General features: G+C 49.8%; 1 protein-coding gene and 1 non-coding gene across 4 annotated transcripts in view; both read left to right on the top strand.

Annotated features, from left to right (window-relative positions):
• GRIK5 (glutamate ionotropic receptor kainate type subunit 5) overlaps positions 1-20,517 on the top strand; it is a 62,993-nt gene that overhangs the window by 16,023 nt on the left and 26,453 nt on the right. For all 3 annotated transcript variants that reach the window (XM_069550860.1, XM_069550859.1, XM_069550861.1), the window contains exon 12: positions 9,076-9,279. In XM_069550860.1, coding sequence (XP_069406961.1) covers positions 9,076-9,279 — 204 coding nt within the window. The remainder of the gene's footprint in view (positions 1-9,075; positions 9,280-20,517) is intronic.
• On the top strand, positions 5,761-5,832 carry TRNAR-GCG (transfer RNA arginine (anticodon GCG)). The gene has a single exon. It is a non-coding gene; the product is annotated as a tRNA-Arg (tRNA).

Here is a 20,517-nt window from a genome sequence, read left to right on the forward strand (position 1 = left end):
GGGAGCAAGGGCAGACGTCAGGGCGGGGATGTCAGGAGAGCACAGCCATGACCTGGGGGGCTTCTGGCCTCTTCCCACACTTGTCTCCCCTTTTCCCCAGGGCCCCTGAGCCCGTGTTGCCCTCTCCCTAACCTTCATTTTTCTTGTGATGGAGTCATTCGTTCGCTCATTCATTCTACAAATATTTACTGAAGCTGCACCAGATGTGATACAAATCCCGGAGGCACTGGGATGAGTCACAGGTGGTCTCATGGTCTCTCTGTCCTCGAGTGGCCCCGGGGAGGGGATCCCAGTCTGATGAAGGAGGCGGACCTGGACACAATCATTCCCAACCAGGGTGCTAAGGGGGCCCCACAGAAAGGAGGGGCTGCCTGAACTTTCAAAAGCCTGAGGAAGGAAGGCTTCACAGAGGAGGTGGCATTAGATGGGGCTTTAGAAGCTGTGTAGGAGTTGGGTGCACAGAGGCTGGGGCCTGGCCTCCCAGGCAGCAGGAACTCCCAGGAGGAGGGGCCTCAGGAAGTGTTTGCCAGGTTGGATGTGGAGGCAGCAGCCTCAGTGTGCCCCTTCATTCACGAACTTTCTCAGACTCATGTTTCTGGGCAGGGCCTGTGCCGGGCACTTGGCAACACAGATGTGAGTCAGCCTGGGTGCCGGCAGGAGGGGCACGAAGTTGTCAGGACATGTCTTATTTCCCGCTCTGGTCCCCAGGGCTTGGGATGGTGCCCGGCACCCAGTGAACATGGAGGAGTGGTGAACGCTGACAGGTGGGGAGGGGCCTCTGAAGAGCTTAGTCATGCTCATTCTGTACCTTGGAGGGGTTGCCGTGGTGGCTCAGCGGTCAAGAATCCGCCTGTAATGCAGGAGATGCAGGTTTGATCCCTGGGTTGGGAAGATCCCCTCGAGGGCACAGTAACCCACTCCAGGATTCTTGCTTGGAGAATCCCATGGACAGAGGAGCCTGGCAGGCTATAGAGTCCAATGTGCCTGAAGTGGCTGGCATGGACCTTGGAGATTGTTAAATCGAAAGGGACAGGGCCAGATCTGGATGTTTGGAAAAGCTGGGCCTGAGGGAGACTGCAGGAGAGAGATGCTCCAGGTCAGATGGGAGGATGAGGCTTGAGCTGGGCTGGGGCTGTGGAGATGGAGGGACCTGATGTGGGGTACTGATGGGCTGGGCTGAGGGAAGGAGCAGGAGGAGGTCCTCGATGGGGGTGGAGGCTGGGGTTATCCCCAGGGTGGTGCCCACATGTCTGAAGCTGAGAGATCAGGCTGGTGCCAAGACTGAAGGAGGTCCCACAGGGAAGCTGGGGGTGTGGGACAGGTCCCAGGGGATGATGCCGTGCTGGGCCATCCCAGAGAGTTTCCTCCTTTCCTGGCATTCCCTTCATTAAGGCATGACATCTTATCTTGCTGTTTGGTTTTCTGGGGTCAGACAGGCCTCACTTGCATTCCTGACTTCACCTGGACCTCAGTGTCCGACTCTCTTGGTTCCATACCTTCATCTGTAAATGGGTCTAATAGTCCCACCTTGAAAGGCTGTGGGAGGATTGCGTGAGATCAGAGGACCCCCTGGCAGAGTGTCCTGCTGGCAAAACGTGCTGAGCATGTGGGAATCCCTTTTCTCTCCTGACCTGGTATCCTCAATAAGAATAGCAACTGAGACTTCCCTGGCGGTTCAGTGGTTATGACTCCAAACTTCATTGCAAGAGGCATGGGTTCAGTCCCTAGTGAGGGAACTAAGATCCCAGCTCAAACAAGCCACCTGGCATGGCTCCCCCCCAAAAAAGAGTAGCAGTCATCATGCCTAGAGTCTTGAGCTGTGTACTGAGTCCTTTGCTGGTGTTACTCTGTGTTCATGGCAGTCCTGAGGCTGGTACCATCGTGACTCCCAGTTTTCAGACAAAAATAAGGCACAGGAGGGTTAGGGGACATGAGTGGCCCAACTGGAAGATGGCAGGGCCCACGTGTCTCCACCTTGAACCGTAACACGTCGATTTCTGCTTCTTTCCAAGCCTTCACTTCTGTTCTAGACCTGGCCCAGCTGTCTCTACACTTGGTGACCAGGGTGGGTCTCTTCTCTCTGTTCTCAGCTTCCTCCTGTAAAATGAGGGAATTAAAATATTCATGACAGAGTGAAGGGTGGTGGACTACATCAAGGTTCTTTAAACTGAGCTCCAGGAAGTCATGGGTATGGAGTTGGGTCCTGGCTTCAGGAAAGGGTCGAGGCAAGCAGCTTGTGAAGAATTTTCCAGAACCCATCCTACTTTAACATTTTTGGTTTTAGTTTCAAGGGATTTTTTTCCCCTAGCAGTGTAACATGCGTACAGAAACTGTCACAAATCATGGGTGTACTGATCGGTGAATTTTCAATAACTGAGCACGTTGTGGGGCCAGCCTTCCACATGCCCCGTCAGGTCTCTAACTGCTGCCACGGCCTCAACTTTTATCATCACAGAGTAGATTTGCCTGCTTCGAACTTCACATAAATGGCATCATATTCTATATTCTCTCTTGTGCATACGTTTGTGAGATCCACCAACTTTGCTGCAGATGGCTTAGTCTTGTTGTGGTTCAGTCGCAAAGTCATGTCCGACTCATTGCGACCCCATGGACTGTAGCCCGCCAGGCTCCTCTGTCCATGGGATTCTCCAGGCCAGAGTACTGGAGTGGGTTGCCATTTTCTTCTCCAGGGGATCTTCCTGGACCGGGGAACAATGTCTCCTGCTTGGCAGGCAGATTCTTTACCGCTGAACCACCAGGGAAGCCTTTAGTGTTGTTACATGTTGTGTTACGTGGACAAACCTCGGTTTAGTTACCCCCCGAATTGATGGGTGTTGGAGCTGTTCCTAGTTCTTTTGCTGCTGTGGATACTCTGCCTCATGCCTTTTGGTGAACGGATGGGGATTCCTGTCGAGTGTATAGGCAGGAGAAGAGTTGTTGGGGTTTGTAGCTTCTGCAGATACTAACAAAGCATTTTCCTAAGCCATGGTACCCATCTCCATTCCCACCCGTGGTGTATGAAGGAGGATTCCAGTCGCTACTCACTTCTGCCGGTGCTGAGTGCAGAAAGCCGCGGACCCTATTGTGATTTTCATGTACATTTCCTTAATGGTCAGGGAAGTTGACCACTTTTCATTTATTGCCTATTTGGAATCTCCTTTTGGGAGGTCCCTGCTCAAAGCTTTCTGTATATTCAGAAATTTGAGATACCTGACCTTTTTATTGATTTGTAATGTATTTGTGTATTCTGGATATAAGTTCTTTGTCGGAAGATGCATTGCAGAGACCTTCTCCCACTTTATGACTTTCCTTTTCACTCTCGGAGGTTTGTTTTTTCTTTTTTTCAGCCGCACTTGTGTGGCTTTTGGAATCTTAGTTCCCTGACCAGAGATCAAACCCGGGCCCTTGGCAGTGAAAGCGTGGAGTCCTAACCACTCAACCACCAGGGAATTCTCCTCAGTGGTATCTTTTGAGGAAAAGATTTTTTAATTTTCCTAAAGTCCATTTTATCCATTTTCCCCCCTTTCTGCTTAATGCTTTTAGAGTTTAAGAATTCTTGGGACTTCCCTGGTGGTCCAGTGATTAAGACCCTGCATTTCCACTGTAGAGGGTGTGGGTTTGATCCCTGGTTGGGGAACTAAGATCCAACATGTGGTAAGGCATGGGCAAAAAAAAAGACTTCTCTGCCTACCCCGAGATCATAAAGCTCTTTTCCTGTATGTTTCTTTGTGATAATTTTGTCTTTTACATTTAGATCTACAGTCCACCTAGAATTGATCTTTATGTATCATGTGAAGAGGAGTGATCAGAATACTTTTTTTCCATATGGATGTTTTATAGAAAGGCATCATTTATCAAAATGTTCATTCTTTCTCTTTTTGCTACAGTCTTACCCTTGTCATAAATCATGCATGCTTGCATGCTAAGTTGCTTCAGTTGCATCTGACTCTGTGTGACCCTATGGACTGTAACCCGCCAGGCTCCTCTGTCCGTGAGATTCTCCAGGCAAGAATAGGGGAGTGGGTTGCCATGCCCTCCTCCAGGGCATCTTCCTGACCCGGGGATTGAACCCACAACTCTTATGTCTCCTGCACTGGCAGGCAGGTTACCACTAGCGCCACCTAAATCAAGTATACATTTACCTGTGGATGTACAAATTCTTCATTCTATTGTCTGTTTGTCTGTCTTTGCTCTACTACCACATTGCCTTAAAACACCACAGCTTTAAGTTGTATTAAAGCTATGGTAAATCCTTCAGTCCTCATATTCTACTTTAGGATTGCTTTGGTTCTTTTGATCTTTTGCATTTCCATATACATTTACATATCATCTATAAGATGTTTTAAATATTTTAAAATTAAAAATGTTAAACGGGGGGTGGGACAGAAGTTAATTAAATAGAATTAAATAGCATTCAATTTAATTCTCCATTAAATTGAATTCAAGGCTTGCAGGGTGGGTAAGGAGTGAAAAAAAATCTGTCTCTTTCCCTCTCCAGTCCCCATTTTCCCCCCATCCTCCCAGAAATATCTGAGCATATACAAGCACATCCCCACTCTTGCCTTCACAGAGAATGGCATATTGTACACGTTGTTCTGTAGCTTGTTTTTTTTCCTCTTAATATATCTTATAGAACTTGTTATTTCAGTAGTTGCCTGGGATTCTTTGATGACATCAATAATCTTTTTAACCTGTTCCAAATTAGGCTGTCTCGGTCTTTGTTCCCGCTGCAAGAAACGCTGCCACGACTCCCCTGGACCTGCATTTTTGTGTGCATGTGCCTAGCCACTCGGATGAATTCTTAGAATCGGACTTAGCAACAGCCCACTGTCTGCAATGCTGGGTTTTCTGCAGGTTCTTTTTTGAAGGAGTCTGAAAGCCTTGGATTAGAGGCTCCTTCAGGCCCCCAGCTCTGATGGTCTGGGACTGCAGCTTGAACGCTGGATCACTGTTTTCTGACCCTGAGTTCTGTTCCCAGTCCTCAGCCCTTATTTTTGGCTCTGTCAGTTCCCACCCTGATCCTGAGGCTTTGAACCCAAATCTACAGCCCAGATGCCCCAGTCTTGAATTGGGAGAGCGACCTGATGGAAGGAATGAGGGCTTTGGCGAGTACAGCAGTGGGTTTCAAATCCAGCCTCTGCCCCATCTCCCCTTGCCACTGCCCTGCTTCAGCTATGTGACCTTGGGCAAGGCACTTGACTTCTCTGAACTTCAGTTTCCTCCTCTGTATGTCAAGAGGTCTGTACCAGAGCCTTCCAGCTCTAACACTTGCTTGTCTAGAGAATTCCTAATTTCTGATTCTCTGGCTTCAATACCTGGCCTTCCCTTCCCTCACCCCTGTCTCTGTATCTGGCTACTCACAGGTCTCCTCTCTGATTCTGTCCACTTGAGTTTAGTCTGGCGCAGAGCTTAAGAGCAGAGCTGTGGACTCAGCCTGACTTGTCCATCTCAACCACTTACTACTTCACTTCTAGGGACCTGTGTCCTCATCTCTCAAATAGAGGTAATAATACCGACCTCCTACGCTGACAGAATAGCTGTCATACAGCAAGCCCACAAGAAATGCTAGCTGCCGCAGCTATTATTAGCATTATCTCATCCCTACTCTCAGTTCTACAAGTTTGGATTTAAAAATGTGGCTTTGGAGAGAGAGAAAAGTACTGACTTCCCTCCACCCCATCTCCCCTCAGCTCAGGGGCTTTGCTGGGGTCCAGGAATCCAGTCTGTAGTATCTTATAGGTACCTTCTAGTACCTAGGCTTCCCTGGTGGTTCAGATGGTAAAGAGTCTGCCTGCGATGCAGAAGACCCAGGTTCGATCCCTGGGTAGGGAAGATCCCCTGGAGAAGGAAATGGCTACCCACTCCAGTATTCTTGCCTGGAGAATCCCACAGACAGAGGAGCCTGGTGGGCTACAGTCCTTGGGGTCAAGAAGAGTCAGACGTGAGTGAGTGACTAACACTATAGTATCTACCACTGTATAACAAACTGCCCCCAAACCTGGAGGCTTCCAACAATAATGATTTTTATTTCTCACAATGCTACGGGTCAACTGAACAGTTTTGTTTTTCTAATGTGGCTGCAGCATGCAGCTTGTGGGATATTAGTTCCCCGACCAGGAATTGAGCCAACACCCTCGATGGTGAAAACACAGAATCCTAAGCACTTGACCCCCAGAGGAGTCCCTAAAAGTGATGTATTGATTTACTTAATTATTTTTGACTGCGTCTCAACGCTTGTGGCATCTTTGTTCCCCAACCAGGGATCGAACCCAGACCCTTGGCAGGGAGAGTGCAGAGCCCTAACCACTGGACCACCAGGGAATTCCCTGAGCAGTTCCGCTGCTCTCACTGCGGTTGCGTGCAGCTGGTATCTAGGCTGGGCTGTTGGCCAGCATACCTCGGTCCATTCATCCCTACTCATCCTTCAGCAGGCTGGCCCAGGCTTCCTCACACTGAGGTCCCAAGAGGTCTGTCTGAGGACCCAGGCGCTGAAAGTCACACAGCACTACTTCCACCACACTCTGTTGGCCAAAGCAAGTCTTGAGGCCCGCTCAGACCCAAGAAGTGGGGAAATCCACTCTACCTCTTGACGGGAGGAGCTGCAGAATACTATGCGTCTACCTCAGAGCTCAGGAATTCTGTGTTGGATGAGAGGCAGTAGGATGACCTCTGCGAACCTCAGTTTCTTTCTTTTTTAGAAAAATTCATTCACTCATTAACTTTTGGCTGCGCTGGGTCTTCACTGCTGCACACACGCGGGCTTTCTCTAGCTGCAGCGAGCCGGGGCTACTCTAGTTGCAGTGCACAGGCTTCTCATTGTGGCGGCTTTTCTTGTTACAGAGCACGGGCTCTAGAGTGCGGGTCAGTAGTTGCAGAGCTCAGGCTTAGTTGCCCCAGGGCATGTGGGATCTTCCTGGCCCAGGGATCGAACCCTAGTCCACTGCATTGGCAGGTGGATTCCTGACCATTAGACCACCAGGGAAGTCCAAGCCCTAGTTTCCACATATGTAAAGTGAGTCTGAGAATACCACCCATGTCAGGTCGCTGTGAGGAAATAAAGTGATAAAATCCAGAGAACACACTCAGTGCAGGAGCTGGTACTCAGCAGGTGTTCAGTCCATATGGTAACCATTGTGGATATTATTGGCCAAGGTTCTTCTGGCTGGTTCCTAAGTCATAACTCCTTTTATTCCTAAGTCCAAGGTGACACTGTACAACCATTTAGACAATAACTGCACAGATAAATTTCCCTTTTGTTACCATCATCTTCCTATACCTCATCTTAGTAACACTTGGAATATTCTCTCTGCTTTTGTCTCATTTGGCACAATAAGAGTCAGTAAAGTCTGCTCAAACCCCTCAGAAATAAGCATCAGCGTAGCAAAACGGCTATAGGCCAGAGATTCCAAACTGTTAGGTGTTTGTTTAGCTTGCAAAGCATTAAAAAAAAAAGATGGTATTAGCATTTGAATTGTTGCTAACCTTTATAATCAGGAGATTTTACAAAACAACCTGGGTTTCCAAATTCTCTTAACATTGGACCATCTGGCATCTCAGGCCTGCTACTCTCATGACAGCGTTGGGCTGGAGCTAAATCCTGGTGGGGCAGATCCTTGTGGCTCGTGAAGTCAGTTTAGTGGGTCGCTAACGATCGTGTAGAAAAATGAAACAGAGCAGGACAGAAAATATCAGGATATTTTGCCATAGTTGTAAGAAGGACTGCTTTGTGGAGCTAAGTGTAGTGACGCACATGCAGCTGCAGTCACACAGGCGTATATGTGTATGACTTGGATTACAAGTGATATATCTCAAGGGGCATCCCACGTGGCACTAGTGGTAAAGAACCTAAGGCTCGCAAGAAATGTGGGTTCCATCCCTGAGTCGGGAAGATCCCTGGAGGAGGGCACGGCAACCCACTCCAGTATTCTTTCCTGGAGAATCCCATGGACAGAGGAGCCTGGTGGGCTACAGTCCATGAGGTCACAACTGAGCACGCGTGCACGCCATGCAGACTGATTCACTCGGGTTACCTGCCTTCCTCATAGCCATTTGCGCTTTTTTTTTTTAATTGGCTGTGCTGCTTGGCTTGTGGAATCTTATTTCCCTGACCAGGGATTGAACCCAGGGCTATAGCAGTGAAGGTGCTGAGTCCTAACCACTGGACTGCCAGGGAAGTTCCCATTTGAACTTGAGATGAGCGAATGTTAACTTGGCTGTTGGAGATCAAACCAGCTCCCTGGGATCTGCTAGGGGCTGGCAGGTTCCCTGTGCTTTTTCCTTGGCTCTGAGTATTTATGTTTTTTAGTAGTTATTTATATTTTTTTGAGGTATAGTTGATCTACAGTGTTGTTAGTTTAGGTCTATAATACGGTGATCACGTTTTATACACACACACATATATATATTATTTTTTCAGCTTCTTCTCCCTTATAGATTATTACAAAATATGAGTATAGTTCCCTGGGCTGCAGAGTAGGTAGGTCCTTGTTGATTATCCATTTGTGGTGCTGGAGAAGACTCTTCAGAGTCCCTTGGACTGCAAGGAAATCAAATCAGCCAATCCTAAAGGAAAACCCTGAATATTTATTGGGCAGACTGATGCTGAAGCTGAAATTCCAGTACTTTGGTCACCTGATGGGAAGAGCTGACTCACTGGAAAAGACCCTGCCCTGATGCTGGGAAAGACTGAAAGCCAAAGGAGAAGGGGGCGACAGAGGATGAGATGGTTGGATGGCATTACCGACTCAGTAACATTGAGTCTGCGCAAATTCCAGGAGACGGTGAAGGACACAGGAGCCTGGAGTACTGCAGTCCATGGGGTGGCAAAGAGTTGGACACCACTTAGCGACTAAACAATGACATGTTAATCCCAACCTCCTAATTTATCCCCCCCATCCCCAACCCTGCCCTGGCTCTGAGCATTAGTAAACAGGGGATGTAGGTAGGCCAGGACTCCATCATCCCTGCTCTGCGAGCAGGTTCTGGAGCTAGCTGCCAGGCGTGGACTCTGGGACCCAGACGTCCCCTCGATACCCAGTCTCTGACCCCACTCCCTCTTCTCTCCTGCTTCCCCAGGAGAACCCGTACGTCATGCGCCGGCCCAACTTCCAGGCTCTGTCCGGAAACGAGCGCTTTGAGGGCTTCTGCGTGGACATGCTGCGGGAGCTGGCCGAGCTGCTGCGCTTCCGGTACCGCCTGCGGTTGGTGGAAGATGGGCTGTACGGGGCGCCCGAGCCCAACGGCTCCTGGACGGGCATGGTGGGCGAGCTCATCAACCGGGTACGGCGGGGCTGGGGCTGCGGAAGGGGCATGGGCTGGGTGAGGAGGGAGGGAGGGCAGCCAGTGGGGCCTCAGGACCAGGCTGGCATGTACACTAGGCACCAGCCCATGGTGTGCTGTGCCCTTGTGGCTGGTGAGCACCACAGGGCCAGCACAGACGGGAAGGGGACAATGCATCATTTCCGGTGTCAAAGGCCATGCACATCACTTCCTGTGTCCGGCTTCCAGATGCTTCCCTCATGCCGCCTCGGCTTTGTCTTTGCTCAAAGCTCGGACGGGAAAGAATCTACCCGCGATGTGGGAGATCCCCTGGAGAAGGGAATGGCTATTCACTCCAGTATTCTTGCCTGGAAAACCCCATGGACGGAGGCTACAGTCCATGGGGTTTCGAAGAGTCGGACATGATTGAGCGACTAACAAAGACTTGAGTGAATGAAGGAGACGAGGAATCGGAACTGGAGGGACTGGACAACTGGAGGAGGTGGAGAAGGCTTCCTGTGGGAGGCGGAGCTAGGAGGGGCAGCCGGGGACTGTACCTCAGGTGCACTGTGCCCCAGCACTTGCCGGGAGGTGGACTTCGAGGCTGCCCATTGCTCTCGCAAGTCCACTCTTCCAGTAGATGTTTATTGAACATCTAGTGTGTGCCTTGCACCTTGCTAGGCCTAGGGTATAGTGAGGAGCCTAGGGGACCTGGACCCTGCTTCCGAGAGCTCAGGGCCCCATTGAGATGTAGAAAAACAAATGACCACAAGACAGAACCTTCCAGACTTCGAGGGGAAAAACTCAGAGGAGGGATCTAGAGGCTTCTGACCCAGCTGGGGATCCAGGGAGGGCTTCCTGGAAGAGGTGACACCCCAGCAGATTCCCAAAGAGTGTGAAATAGTCAGCTGGGTGAAGTGGGATTTGTGAGAAGGAGAATTTATTCGAAGGAGAAATGGCATTTACAAACAGCTGGGTGGGGTGTATGTAAGAGAGAGAGGGATGTTTTCAGAAGAGCAGCTGGGCCCTGAACGTGGGCAGGATGTGAGGGTAGGTGAGGAGGGGAGAGGAAGGGCAGGTGGGAGGTGGTAGGCGAGGGTGCAGTGGAAAGACTATTTTGGAGTCAGGCCAACCCTGGTATGAGTGCTGTGGTGAGTCATTTCTCTCCTCCGCGCCTCAGTTTCCCCTTCCTAGGAGGGGGGCTAATGATAGCTGACAGGTCTGTAATGGGGGTTACAGACACACCACGCATGTTGCTGGTCATGTGTGATTCCTGAGTTCCTCTTTGTTTCTGGTTGCCCTGCGAGGCTTGAACGATCTGGGTTCCTCAACCAGGGATTGAACCCAGGGCCCAGCAGTGAAGGTGTGGAGTTCTAATCGCTGGACCACCAGGGAACTACTGGGTCTACCCTGTAGTTCCTTTTTCTCCCAGACACTAGAAGCTGCATGGGCAAATGCCCAGAAAAGACAAACAGGTCCCTGGCTTAGGGCATGCCCAGGGCAGGTGTGTGGAGCAGGGACCTTTGGCCATAAACAGTCAGGGTGGCCTTGACATTGGACTTGGCAGAGGGCATTGGAGACTGTCACTTTGCTGTCTCTCTCATCCAGAATTCACTGCATGCAAGCCCCTGAATGTCACCAGGGTAAACTCAAAAAGGCCACTTTGCTTGACAAGGACGTTGATCCCTTAGGGCACTGATTTTCAAAAGCTGTTTTGACTGCAGAACCTTTTTTCCAATTGAAAGGGCCCTCAGAACCCTGGACAAAACAGTTGCTCTGGTGGAGAAGGAGGTGGGGGTGTCCCTTGGGGTCCTGGTGACTCAGTCTCCCCACCCCCGACCCCAGCCAATTCCAACTGGCAGGCCCGAGGCACTGTTCTGCAGGCACCAGCTGGTTGAAAGCTTCAGCCCTGGGTGGGTTTAAGAGTCTGAAGCCAGGACCTGAGGAGCCCAGAGGCAGAAGCTGGTGCCTTAATGCCCGCCTCACTGGCAGCCTTACCTGTGACCTCATTGCCACAGCCTGGTCCCCAGTCATGTAAACTCAGAGCTTTGTGTTCATCGGGGCCCCCAGAAATAGATCCAGGAGAGTAACAACCGCAACCCCCCCCCCCCCCGGCCCCGAACCAAAGTCACCGTCAACTGGACGCCTGTCCATTCATCAAGGAAGAAATCCTATTTATAACTGTCTGACCTTGGGCAAGAGTTTAACTCCTTGTGCCTTAGGACTTGGTGTGAAGGTGCCTGGAGTGAGCGGAGCAGGACTGGGAACTTTGCTGATTGGTGGCTGCTAATCAGAAAAGTTTATGCTCCTGGGTCCTCCTGGGTCTTGTTTGAATCTCTGCAGAGCATTTGTTGTGTGACATTGGGCGAGTTATTTAATCTCCCTGTAAAACTGAAGAAATAACAGATGCTGGTGCATAGGGTCGTTGTGAGTGTAAAATGAGTTAATCCGTGTAGGGGCTTGGAACAGGGCCCTGCAAGTAGTGGGTGCTGGGTGCTGAATGCTCTGTCGTTGTTAGTGTCATTCCTGCCAGCATGGACATCCATTCATGCATTCATCTGCCCTCCAGCCAGCTAGCATTTATTGAGTGCCTGCTGTATACCAGTAGGAAAAATCCCCTGATGCTGGCAAAGATTGAAGGCAAAAGGAAAAGAGGGCGGCAGAGGATGAGATGGTTAGATAGCATCATTGACTCTATGGACGTGAACTTGAGTGGGAGATAGTGGGGGACAGGGAAGCCTGGTGGGCTGCAGTCCACGGGGTTGCAAAGAGTCGGACATGACTTAGCAACTGAACAACAACAGCAACTGTATACCAGGTGCTGTGGTACACCCTGGGGATTCAGTGGCCTGGTTTTGCTCTTAGGGTTAAAGACTGGTCCTCAGCTGGCGGCCCATGGGATGCACCCCCTGCACACAAAGGGTTGAGCTGGCTTAAATGAGGAGATGGTCGTGGGGTGGGGAGTGGGGCTGCCAGAGGGTCTGTAGGGATGAAAGGGGAGGCTGGACAGGGCCTGGACTTGGTGACTGCCTGGGGTGAGGGACGGAGGAGAGAGGACATGAGCGCTCCTCCTGTTTCTGATTTGGGCAACTGGGCACCAGCGACGACATTTAGGGGAAGAACACTGGAGGAGCTGACTGTGCAAAGGATGGGCAGAGTTTGGCCTTGCCGAGGCTCATCTGCCTGCTGTGGGAGGCCAAGCACACTGAGCCTTACACAGACACTTCCCACTGTCTTCCTGGCGGCGGCAGCTGACGTTAGTGAACCTCACACCACGTGTCAGGAACTTTGCAAGTGTCACTTACTTCTGACAATCCTTCCTGGCCCAGACAATCACGCCCTCCTGCTGATGCGAGATCAGGGGCTCAACAGTGAAGGGACCGGCCCCCAACACGTAAGGCTGCAGATGGGTGTGTCTGACCCGAGGCCTTTCCAGACACTCGGCAGGTCCTTGGGAAGCCTGGAGTGGTCACGGTGATGCTCACGCCATGCCAGGCCCTTGTCCGAACTTTATGAACTTAACACAACTCCTTGACTCCTCACAGCCAGCCACCCCTTTGAGGAAGGCCTGGTGTTAGCTCAGATTTCTGTAATGGACAGAGTGAGGCACTCAGATACCATGCCCAGGGCACATGGCTGGTGACAGGCAGAGCCAGGGCTGGCACCCCGGCAGGCTGGCCCAGAGCTGATGACTGACTTCCAGAGGGAAAACAGCCCTGGGCACCAGCAGCCCCCCAACCACCCCTAGGCCAGGTGCAGGGCTCAGACGTCAGGCTCCAGTTATGGTCCATTTATTCCACCCAGTGGCCACTGCTGGAATTGGCTTTATCCCTGCTGTCACTGCCACGCTGTGAACTCAGCCCCGCCCCTCACCCGCCTCCTCTGGGCCTCCCATCTCTCTCCATTCCAGTTTGTCCTCTAGAGTTGGACACTACTGAAGCGACTTAGCAGCAGCAGCAGAATCTTTCTAGGGGCTTCCCTGGTGGCTCAAATGGTAAAGAATCTGCCTGCAGTGCAGGAGACATGGGTTTAATCCCTGGGTTGGGAAGATCCCCTGGAGGAGGAAATGGCAACCCACTCCAGTATTCTTGCCTGGAGAATCCCATGGACAGAGGAGCTTGGTGGGCTACAGTCCATGGGGTGGCAGAGTCAGACACGACTGAGCGAGTAACACAATTTAGTTGTCACCTCCCCAGGCCTGCAGGCTAAACTCTGTGCACTTTGGTCTGGCATTTAAGAGATCAGGAAGCGAATTTCCAGGTGGAAATTAGCAGGCAGGAGGTGTGTGGGGGCGCCCTTAGAAACCTACCTAATGAGGTGGCGTGCGGGAAAGAACTCATCTGCCAGTGCAGGAGATGCAGGAGACCCAGGTTCCATCCCTGGGTGGGGAAGATCCCTTGAAGGAAGGCATGGCAACCCACTCCAGTATTCTTGCCTGGAGAGTCGAATGGACAGAGGAGCCTGGTCGGCTACAGTCCATGGGGTCGCAAAGAGTCAGACATGACTGAAGTGACTTAGCACGAGGGAGGGGAGGAGCAGGCTTGGGCAGAGAGGGAGGAGTTGAGCTGTGAGGCAGTCATGACCATCCTGCGGGCAGCTCTGGAGCTGGGGTGGCCATTAAAGATGTCCCCCTGAGGGAAGGGGCCAGGCTTTTATGCCCCCCACGGACAAATCATTGGAGAGGGCCTGTCCTCAGGGGATGTCAAGGGGCCTCTTCCACGTACAGAGCAAACAGCCACCAACACCTAGGGCCATGAGTATCCCATCCTGCAGAAGGGTCCAGGCAGCCACCACTGTGTCCACAGCTGTGAGCTGGTCAGACCCCAGATGGAGCCGGCCTCAGATTGGAAGTGTTCCCACGTGATCTCTGACAAGCCACTTCATTTCTCTGATCTCAGTTTCCCCTCTTGAAATGGGAATGATGTTCCCTTTGTCACAGATTTGCGGGGAGTGGGCAAGGGGGGATTCAAGGTCCCAGGACAGAGCCTGGGTCACTGGGATCTTGCAGGTATGAAATTTGGGTGTGTTTTTGTTTGTTTTTTGTTATTCTTTCTGACCTCAATACGTGGCTTGAGGATCCTAGTTCCCCAAACAGGGATGGAACCCGGGCCCCGTGAGTGAAAGCACTTGATTCCCAACCACTGGACCACCAAGGAATTCCTTTTTTTTTCCCTCTCTCTCTCTTTTTGGATTTTATTTTTATTGTGTTGTGGAGCTACTGGAAGGTTTCAAGCAGGGAAGGTGCCATGATCTGATTTCTTTATTCTTTTTTTATTGAGGTTCATATAAAATCAACCATTTTAAAGTATACAATTCAGTGGCATTTAGTATATTCACAATATTGTATAACCATTGCCTCTCTCTAGTTTCAAGACATTTCCATGACCCCCAAAGAAAACCCAAACCCAACAGCAGTCACTGCCATCTGCCCCTTTCCCCAGCCTCTGGCAGCCACCACTCTGCTCTCTGTCTGCATGATTTACTTACTCTAGACATTTTGTGTAAATGGAACCAGCCAATATGTGGCCTTTTGAGTCTGGCTCCTTTCACACAGCACAGTGTGCTTGAGGTTCATCCACATTATAGCGTGATGAGTACTGCCTTCCTTTTTAAAAAAAGTATTATTATTATTCTGGAGGAGGGCATGGCAACCCACTCGAGTATTCTTGCCTGGAAAATCCCATGGACGGAGGAGCCTGGCCAGCTACAGTCCATGGGGTCACAAAGAGTCTGACACCATTGAGCTACCGAGCGTGCACACACACACACACACACACACGTTATTACTATTATTTTTATTATTAGGCTACCCCGTTCAGCATGCGGGATCTTAGTTCCCTGACCAGGGATGCAACCTGCACCCCCTGCATTGCAAGTGTGGAGTCTTAACTGCTGCACCACCAGGGAAGTCCCCTCCCTTCCTTTTTGTGGCTGAATAATATTCCATTACATGGATATAGGGCCTTGATTTAATTTCAAAAACATTTGAAAATGATTACCCTGGGCAGGGCTTCCCTGGTGTCTCTAGTGGTAAAGAATCCACCTGCTGAAGGGAATGGCAACCCACTCCAGTATTCCTGCCTGGAGAATCCCCTGGACAGAGGAGCCTGACGGGCTACAGTCCACAGGGTGGCGAAGAGTCAGACGTGACTGAATGACTGAGCATGCGTGCAGTGGTGGCTGAGAAGTCACCGTAGTGGTCCAAGAGTAGAGGCAGGCCGGTCCACTTCAGAGGTCATTGGAAGGTGTGGAAGAGAGAAGATGCTCCCTTGTGCTGGGGTGGTAGCTATGTCAGGTGTACCGCCAGGTAGGGTGTGTGCCAGAGGCCATAGAAGAGTCAAGTAACTGCAAGGTTTGGCTAAACAGCTGGACAAAACCGGTAAAGCCAGTTTCCATGGTGGGGAGGACATAGGAGGGGCAGTCTCTGAGTGGGGAGGATGAGAGTTATCTCTGGGCGTGGATCACTGGAGATACCTACTTGAAATTCAAGTGGAGACAAAAGGATTTCCTTGTGCGACTGAGCATGAATTATTTAGCTCATCCCCTATTGATGGATATTTGGATGGTTTCCAGTTTTTGCAGGCATAGACAATGCTACCATCAACTGGGCCTGTGGACTGGTGGGGGTGTTCCTGAGGGATAAATTCCAAGCAGTGGAAGCATTGGGTCAAAGGGTACGAATATTTTTTAAGTACATACTGCCAAATGGCCCTTCAAAAAGGTTCCACCAATTTATATTCTCACCCAAAGTGCACAAGAATGTCAAATTTCCCACACTCTTGCCAACAATGGGTATTATCAATCTTTTAAAAAAATCTTTGCCAACCCGAAAGGCTAAAAATAATCTTAGCATTTTAACCTAAACACAATGTCACACGGCTGCACATTAACCCCCATGTGGATGTACTGTACTTTACTGAAGCATTTTTTAGTTGTTTCCAGGTATTTTTATCTGTTTGTTTGTGCTGTTATAAACAACCATAAGCAAACATCTTCATGCACAAAGCTTAGCCTACATTGTAGCTGATTAGAGTTGACTCTCAATAGAATTACCAGGTGAAAGAGGAAAACCCTTTGTATGGCTTTTGTTATATATTGTGGAACTGCTTTCTGGAAAGACTGTACCAGGTTCTTCTTTCTTTTCTTTTTTTCGGCTGTGCCACATGGCATAAAATATCTTAGTTCCCTGTGTGCACGCTTGGTCAGTCACTAAATTGTGTCTGACTCTTTGCGACTCCGTGGACTGTAGCCCACCAGGCTCCTCTGTCCCTAGGATTTCCCTGGCAAGAATACTGGAGTGGGTTGCCATTTCCTTCTCCAGTGGACCAGGGATGGAACCCGAATCTCCTGCATTGGCAGGCAGGTTCTTTACCACTGAGCCACCTGGAAAGCCCCTTAATACCCTGACCAGGGATCAAACCCATGACTCTTGCGGTGCAAGCTCGAAGTTTGAAACACTGGACCACCAAGGAAATCCCTTCTTTTCTCTTTTTTTAAGCCCAGTTTCTTTTAATACCAGCTTTGTTTCAGCACTGAGGATTTGATGGGTTTTTAGATTTTCAGACAACCTCCTATCATTTTCATAGATGGCAAGGCATTTTGGGTTTTCCTGCTTTTACTGGTGGACCACCATAAGGGTTCTGTGGCCATGTGATCGATGCAGTCTGAGCCCAAGTTCCACTCAGGAGGGTCCCGATGGATCTGTGGACTCCCTCTGTGTTTCCCCAGGTCTGGGTTGTATAATTGGGACAGATGTATGTGGCAGCTGGCAGAATCCCACACTGGTGTTCTGACCCATAGAGTCAGGATCATTGTTATAGAAAGAGCCAGTGGAAGCCCCCAGAATGCCCCACATTTCCCAGGATGGAAATCCAAAAGCAATTCTACCGCCTTTGGAGGAACTGCAGATTAGTGCCGCCACTAATGGCTCAAAAGAAGCTGGGGTGGTGATCTCATCTTTGTTCCACTGACCTGTTTGGGGACTTCCCTAGCAGTCCAGTGGCCAAGACTGTGCTTCCAGTACAGGGGACATGAGTTTGATCCCTGGTCAGGGAACTAAGATCCTGCATGCCACAAGGCACGGCCAAAAAACAAATGGACAAAAAATGACTGACCTGTTTGGCTTGTGTGGAAGGCAGATGGATCTCGGAGAATGACTGTGGATTACTGTAAATGCAATCAGGTGGTGACTGCAATTGCAGTTGCTGGCCCAAATGAGGCGTCTTTGCTGGAGCACGTCAGCACAGCCCTTGGCAGCTGTTGTGAGCTACTGACTGACCTTGCAAATGCTTTTGTCTCCATACCACTTTCCAAGGAGCACCAGAAGCCAGGAGTACAAACCTTCAGTCTTGCTGAAGCCTGACATCAACTCTCTTGCTTTTTGCCATCATCTAGACCACTGAGAAGGCAATGGCACCCCACTCCAGCACTCTTGCCTGGAAAATCCCATGGATGGAGGAGCCTGGTGGGCTGCAGTCCATGGGGTCGCTAAGAGTCGGACATGGCTGAGCGACTTCACTTTTCACTTTTCATGCATTGGAGAAGGAAATGGCAACCCACTCAAGTATTCTTGCCTGGAGAATCCCAGGGACGGGGAAGCCTGGTGGACTGCCATCTATAGGGTCGCACAGAGTCGGACACGACTCAAGCGACTTAGCAGCAGCAGCAGCAGACCACTGAGATACAGTGTTGCACTCGTCCCGTCACATTGGCAACATTCTGCTGATCTGATCTTAGGAGGAGGAAACAGGATTTAGTAAGGAGGTTGGCAGTAAACCCACTGCTGGTATCAGTCAGTTATGGTCCAATCTGGAGACAAAACAACACCAGTTACTTGAACAGAATCATGTCACTCAGTTGTGTCTGACTCTTTGCAACCCTACGGACTGCAGCATGCCAGGCTCCTCTGTCCTCCACTATCTCCCGCAGTTTATTCAAAGTCACATCCATTGAGTCGGTGATGCTATCTAACCATCTCATCCTCTCCCGCCCTCTTCTCCTTTTGCCTTCAGTCTTTCCCAGCATCAGGGTCTTCTCTAATGAGTTGTCTCTTCGCATCAGGTGGCCAAAGTATTGGCATTTCAGCTTCAGCTTCAGTCCTTCCAGTAAATACTCATGGTTGGTTTCCTTTAGGATTGACTGGTTTGATCTCCTTGCAGAATCATATCAGCTATTTTTGTATGTTTGTTTTTATTTTATTTTTGGTCACAGTGTGCATGTAGGATCTTCATTCCCTGACCCGGGTTGGACCTGTGCCCCCTGCAGTGGAAGCTCTGAGTGCTAAAACTGTGCACCTCTGATGAACCCACGTGTGAGGATTCAAAGCCAACCAAAACTCAGATTGGGACTTGAACCCACGGTCCTTTTTATTTTATTTGTTAATATTTATTTATTCGGCTGCGTCAGGTCTTAGCTGTGGCTTGAAGCATCTTCATTGTGTCATACGGGATCTTTTGTTGCAGCATGCGGACTCTCTAGTTGCAGTGTACTGGCTCCAGAGCTCGCAGGCAGGCTCCGTGGTTGGAGCGCATGGGCATCGTTGCTCTGCAGCTTGTGGGATCTCAGTTCCCCCACCAGGGATCGAACCCGAGTTCTCTGCACTGCAAGGTGGATTCATAACCACTGGACCACCAGGAAAGTTCTGAATCGACTGTCTCTTAATTAGAATCACTCACCTGGTGTCTGAATTTGGGTTCTTTGAGTCTCAGCACAGAAGGAATTCAGGGAGAGCAAAGTGATAGGCAGGAAGTAGAATTACTAATATTCTACTTGCTTGTGTGGGATGCAAGTGGGCAGGTGAGGGGGCTGTGTCCCAAAACTACATTTTGGGCTTAACTGGTAGCTCAGAAGGGAAAGAATCTGCCTGCAATGCAGGAGACCTAGGTTCAATCCCTGGGTTGGGAAGATTCCCTGGAAGGGGAAATGGCTACCCGCTCCAGTATTTTTGGCTGGGAAATCCCATGGACAGAGGAGCCTGGTGGGCTACAGTCTATAGGGTTACAAAGAGGACACGACCGAGCAACTTATACCCTTATCAGTTGACTGAACACTAACACTTATAATCAAAGGAAAGTGGAGGAGGGGGGAAAGGACGGCCTTCTTTTTCTTTCTTCCAGTTGATGTCAGGCTTACATCACTAGCTTCTCTTTTCTTTTGGATAGGAGAGTGTTTGACCCTATGAGCTCAAACTAGGACTGCCACAGAGCTTATTGAAATCAGCAGAAGGGTGGTAACATGTCCTAAAATATGTTGAATCATCTCAGTTTCCATGTAACGACAGTCTCCTGCTTTGAAATGTCAACCTTTCCCTTAAATCTGTCCTTAATCCTAAGGATCATTACTTTGCTGATCTCGACCAACACAATGCAAGCTGCATTTTCTTTTTCTTTCACTTAATGACCTGGGGCATATCTCATGCTTTTACTCATGGCTTTGTAGTTAAGCAAACCTGCTTCATCCCAGGATGTCGTAATAACTTTTCCTGAGTGACCCTTACCTTAGAGTAGGACTTCCCTGGTGGCTCTGCAGTGCCGGAGACCTAGGTTTGATCGCTGGGATAGGAAGATCACCTGAAGAAGGCAATGGCAACCCACTCCAGTGTTCTTGCCTGGAAAACACCATGGACAGAGGAGCCTTGTAGCCTACAGTCCATGCGATCAAAGAGTTGGACACAACTAAGCAACTTCACTTTATCTTAGAATGGTCTCTTGAAGTTCCCTAGGTTTTCCTCTATCTACAATCCCCTACTGGGACTTCTACAGCCATCTGTGTAACTATCTATTTTTATCCCTATCAGTTTTTTAAATTTTATTTTTAAATATTTATTTGGCCGCATCAGGTCTTAGTTAGAACATGTGATATCTTCATTGAATCTTGTGGGATCTTTCCTTGTGATGCCTGGACTTTCTCACTGTGAGGCGCTGGCTTAGTTGCCCCAAAGTATGTGGGATCTTAGTTCCTTGACCAGGGATCGAACCCATGTCCCCTGCATTGCAGGGTGTATTCTTAACCCCTGGGGCCATCAGGGAAGTACCATCCATATCAGTCTTAACCACTGGACCGCCAGGGATTTTTCCTCCTATCAGCTATTGGAACAGAGATAATTTAATATAGCTATTTGTTGCGCTTCCTTGGTAGTCCAGTGGTTAAGAATCCGCCTGCCAATTCAGGGGACATGGATTCGATCCCTGTTCTGGGAAGATCCTATGTGCTTGAGGCAACTGAGTCTGTGCCACAACTACTGAGCCCCTGCTCTGGAGC

Source organism: Ovis canadensis, chromosome 14 (assembly GCF_042477335.2).
Source record: "Ovis canadensis isolate MfBH-ARS-UI-01 breed Bighorn chromosome 14, ARS-UI_OviCan_v2, whole genome shotgun sequence".
Classification (NCBI taxonomy): Eukaryota; Metazoa; Chordata; class Mammalia; order Artiodactyla; family Bovidae; genus Ovis; species Ovis canadensis.